We start from the raw sequence: 5,410 nt of genomic DNA, 5'->3' as shown, positions 1-5,410 counted from the left end.
ACAAACCAAATCTGTCAAACATGAACGGTTCATGTTTATAATTGTAAAACACAGTTATGAATATCTTAACAAAAATTAATTTTGCTGAAAATTTATATAAGTGATCTACATATATAAACTTAAAAACTGAACGGTTAAGATGTCTATATGATGGACAAAATGGGTCTAATAAGCGACCTTTTAATATGACAACAAAAAGAATAAAGAATTCCTCAATAGAAGGGTTCTATTTATCTATACTATTATTAAGATAAAAGGTGTTGTTAGCCAAGGTTGATTCTTTTTTACCTTTATAACCCTCAAATATTAAAATATCATGGATCATATTTTAAGATGAGGGACCAAAATGTAAAAAGCAAAATAAAACAATAAAAAAAATAAATTTAAAGAAAATAGCTATTTCAAGCTCCCCACTATCACAATTATAACTTCCCCTCTTACACCCTTCGGATGTGCAGACATTAATTTTCTAGTATATATAATTTAAATCTGGTAGCGATGATGATTAATTTGATACTTAATTACCAATTGTGAAAATATTGGGATTGTTCGTCAGCCACAGTACTTGATCTGTCTTTGCCCAAGTCAACCCTTAATTTCCTCAATTAATTTCTGCCAGCGCAATTCTTCCTCTTCGATCTAGGTTTTTGAATTGTAATCGCCATGTGGAATAGTAAGCTTCGACCTTTGGGTAAAAAACAAAAAAAAAACAACTCGATCATGTTCAATCTGATCGTTTTTTTGTTTGTTTTTTTTTTTTAATGTTTTGTTTTTCATCTTTTTGGCTAAAAATTTTCACGAAACAGCACAGCCAAATAACTGGACAAATAGATGCAGCAACGTAGGCGCAGCACTCCTCTGAAAACTCAAGAGGAAGCAGCATTAAACGACGAAGTATACAACGTGGAAATGCGGGTGTAAGTCTCAATCCAAAGACTACATTCTCATGCAAGCCAAAGTGACTTAATTTGAACAGACCCCTTATCTAAATTAATGAAATTATTCAGCTTTAAAAAGGATATCATATATATACTATGGAGATTTCCTGTATTTTATACACACAAATCTGATTTAGGCTAAATTTTGTCTCCGAATTTATAAATTTGTACAAACTATGAATCACGTTTTGTAACTTTGCGACATAAGTTAATTAATGAATTCAAACTGTCTTCATTTTTTTTTAATGACCAAAAAAAAAAAAAACAACAACTAAAAGACAAAGCCTCTACAAACATTCCCTCCCAGCTGATCTAACTAGAACGCTAGGGACACCGAAAGAGGCAAACAAAAGAACCAAACAGAAGGATTAGCAGAAGTATGAGCTGCTGAAGCTAAGCGATCTGCAACAAAATTGGCCTCCAGAAAAATATGGCGGAATCAACTGAAAATGAAGAGTGAGCGCCTTGATGTCATTAATTAGAGTCCTGATGTGCCAAGGTATTTGGCATCTGCCTTAAACACAATCTATTAAGAGCTTGGAATCTCCTTCCACAACTAAATTGGGGTGCTGATGCAGAAGAGCAGTGTGTAAACAGTCTCGTACAGTTGTTACCTCCGTCACAAGTACCGAAGTATGCCCAAGCTTTCTCACAGCTACGAACAGAGCATTACCATCCTCATTGCTAATTACAAGTCCGAAAGTGGCCATCCCATTTCAGACAAAACCATCAGAGTTCAACTTAACTTGATTCACATTAGGAGGCTGCCATTTGATATGAAAGAATTTTGTAACCTTTGGATTAGAGGTTCTAGAATTAGCTTTAAGATAACTAGAGCTTAGCAGAAAAGCCTGAAAAACACAAGAAGTAGGAGAAGTTTGAAGATGCTTAAAGATTAAATTATTCCTGCAGTTCCAAATAGTCCAAGTAGAGAATTGAAGCCAGCGCCTCAGCAGAAGAGGTCTTCGTTTTTTTCTATATAAGGAAGGTGGACTGAATAGAAAGATCAGACAATTTATCCATAAACTACTCTAGCTTACACACACACACACGATACTGAAAAGGCTACTATATAAGAAAGCTAACAAAGACAATTGAACCACAATAGCGGTTATAATGTCACTATTATGCTTTTACATAATTCTGATTAAAAATTATTAATTCTTTAATTTTCAACCGTAGCCTGTCTCATCCTATTCATACTGCTTGAATTTATGTCGACAGCCCTTATATGTATAGGATCGTGATTCTAAAATGGCAAAGGCATAAAGTAATCATTGACAATTAGATATACTAATGCAATAATTAGTATATATATTGTTAGGTTTTGATCAATCATCATAACGTACCGATGACCTTTGGTCTCTGGTCTAGTAATGTAGTTTATTAATTTGTTTTCTGTTTTATTCATGCAACTATACCAGAGAATCCATGGATGATGGATATGGTACCCCAGCTTGACGCTTGTTTATGATGCTATGATATCACCCATATATGTTTGAAGATCCTACCATATTTTTCCATTCGTTCATTATCTTACTGTGCTTTGATAAACCCCCACACCCGCCCAAAAAAAAAAAAAACATATATAATTATGTAACTAATTAATTAGCAGGATTGAATGATTACCCCGAGAGTATAATATGTATCTTAATTCTAATTTGAGGAACAAAACGTGCTCGTGCATAAAATTGAAGCATCAAACTTTGTTCTCAAAGAAGAAAATTTATAAAAGTGGTCAATGTCTGCAATAATTGAAAGAAAAAAAAAACCACTTTAGTGAAGAACAAGTTACAGGTGTGGGCACTTTATAATAGAGTGCTCTCCAACCATACATATTCTAAGACTAATATGAATTGAATAAATATCTAGCTCTTGTGTGCAAATAGTTGATCTAGCTCTGCTGAGTTAAATTTCAGCAGCATCATTATTTGGTATATTGTATACATAATGCATGATTATTTTGTTTTCTTTATAGTTGTGTGGGTCTTGACTCTTGAACAAGGGCTTCAATTGGGGTCAGGCTCTAAAAGATGATTCTCTGGTTTGTCTCATCTCCCCCAAAAAAGAAGAAGGGAAACTGATTGATATCTGATTCTCTATATAATTCTTCAAGAGTTTGGAAGATTACAAGCAGATAAATTAAAAGAGTTGGAAATAAAAAAAATAAAAAAAGCCTACTAGTACTAGATGGTTGCTGTTTACTCCTTTGAGAAAAAATTTAACAGTCACTTTCAGTGTCTCCATTAACAGCTCATCATGTTTCACATCTAGGTATTAGCTGCCAAATTAATCATACACCATCAGCATTTCAGAACTAGTACTTGGGGTCTTTACTCCTTTTAGAGCTAGTGTACTTTTTACCTATTCTCTTTCTTTCTTCTGTCATTTTTGTTGTTGTCTCTGTTGTTCTTCTTCTGTTCTTGTTCTGGTGGTGTTACCTTAAGATTCATGATTTGGAGATTTAATACCCTCTTCCCTCAACAGCCCTCCCCCTTTGTTTTTTGCTTTGGACTGTTCTTGTAAATTAATTCATTTCAATTCCCAAGAACAGAGCAGAATAGAGTGAATGTTGTTGCATGGAAGCTGCCGGTAAACACTTTGTGATCAGAAATTACAATTGGGACAAGATTTCACAACACTTAATTTAGGGTGTTTGACAGTGCATTTGTAATTTTTTGACGATAAAGCACATATTGAGTGTATTTCACATGTTTGATGATCATAAAGTTAAGAAGATCGAGAATTAAGACAATAATTTTAATGCTGACATGTTTGACACTATATATTATTGTAGTGCTTCCTCAAGATTGTGCTTTCTATAAGAGAGAACTTTCTACAAGAGATACCAATAAAAATATAAAATGGTATTCTTTTTTAACCACATTGAAGGAGATCGAATTCATGATATAGTCTAATCCCAAGTTCCTAACACAACTCTCCCACCTTCTCTCACCGCTTAGATTAACCTTGTAACGTCTCAAAAATGGCATTAATATAAAAGGTAAAAAGGAACAATGGGAAATACAAAGGGTTTATTGTATTTGCACAAAGTTACCAACCAACCTCATCCTAACAGTACTTACACACAAAACAGAGGAGAGATGAGATTAATAGATCAGAGTTTAAGCCCTTAAATGAAAAACCATAAGGGCTAAAAACTTCAAAAAGCCAAAAAAACACACTTACATTAATTTACAATTAAACACTTTGGAACAAGACCACTTACTAATTAATAATCCCATAACAAACCCTCAAAGCCGGTTGAATTAGAAGAGCTTCCTAACCCACCGCACAAATACACGCCGCAGTCCCCCATTTGCTGTAGCCACGGCGGCGGATAAACCCACTCGTCCTCGGCCGAGTCCACCAACAAAAACTCATTTCTCAACTCGTACGACTCGTAACTCGTCCCCAGACTCGGCAACTGAACGATCTCGCTCAGCTCCTCTGACTCGGTCGAGAGGTTGTCTATAGCCGAGACCAGAGAACACAACGACGACGACGATGACGTGGTGGACATTGAAGGCTTGGAGTCGAACTGGTGCATTTGGGCAGCCTTGGACGCCGCGGCCTGGACGTCTCGGGGAGCGAGCGAGGCCGGCCGCGGCAGCGAGTTGCTGAGTTCCGGGAAGTTGAGTATCGCTGAGTTGCCTTTGATGCTCAACGCGGCCACGTCATGAGCTCTGGCGGCCATTTCGGGGGTGGGGAAGGTCCCGAGCCAAATGCGCGACTTCTTGCGGGGCTCGCGGATTTCAGAGACCCATTTGCCCCAGTTGCGCATCCGGACGCCGCGGTAAACCGGGTGCTTGCTGGAGTCTCTGTCCCGTTTGATCTTCTTGTTGTTTTTAGTATCCGATTCCGGTGAACTAGGCTTGTTGGGGTTTACGGGTCCGGAACTTGCAGGCGAAGACGGTGGTGATGAAGAGGATGAGCTGCTATCAGTTTCTGAACCCAACTGAGTTTCAGTAGTACTACTCATTGTTCCGATATATTTGTGTGTATCTTTGAAGTTAAGGAAAGTGAATAGTGGGCTATAGGGAAGGAAATTGAGTATTAGTTGTAGTGTAGTAGAAGTAGTTGCTACTGGTTTTAGGAGAAGAAAGAGAAGGAGCCAAGGAGGACGATACAAACTTGCGAAGATTGCTAAGAAGGTTTAGTTTTTATGGTTCCTTTATTGCTATCATTTCCCAATGAGTCACACAACACTCTTATAGAGTGAGGGCGAGAGAGGGGGAGAGAGAGTGACAAGCAAGAAATATAGTGATAAATGGTCACCTCCTGCTACGGTAGACCCTATATCTTAGTACTGTACACATTAATGGGGTCCCCTCTCTCTAGCACCACCACGCAACCCCATTTATTTCCTAGCTAGTCTACAATAAGACTACCTCTCTGATCTTTACCATTTTTTCACCTAAGCTGTACTGTTCATTTATCCCTTATCTTCTTCTCTTCCGGTCTCCTGTCAT

At 37.4% G+C, this 5,410-nt stretch overlaps 1 protein-coding gene across 1 annotated transcript; it reads right to left on the bottom strand.

Moving 5' to 3' along the window:
* Positions 1-3,902: 3,902 nt before the first annotated feature.
* Positions 3,903-5,167, bottom strand: LOC112172720 (dehydration-responsive element-binding protein 3). The gene has a single exon (XM_024310187.2). It carries the CDS (start codon positions 4,918-4,920, stop codon positions 4,171-4,173), a length of 750 nt encoding a protein of 249 aa, XP_024165955.1. The 5' UTR covers positions 4,921-5,167; the 3' UTR covers positions 3,903-4,170.
* Positions 5,168-5,410: the final 243 nt, after the last annotated feature.

Source organism: Rosa chinensis, chromosome 6, assembly GCF_002994745.2.
Source record: "Rosa chinensis cultivar Old Blush chromosome 6, RchiOBHm-V2, whole genome shotgun sequence".
In the NCBI taxonomy this organism is placed as follows: Eukaryota; Viridiplantae; Streptophyta; class Magnoliopsida; order Rosales; family Rosaceae; genus Rosa; species Rosa chinensis.
The sequence above is the reverse complement of the archived record's forward strand: the minus strand, read 5'-3'. Positions and strand labels throughout refer to the sequence as shown.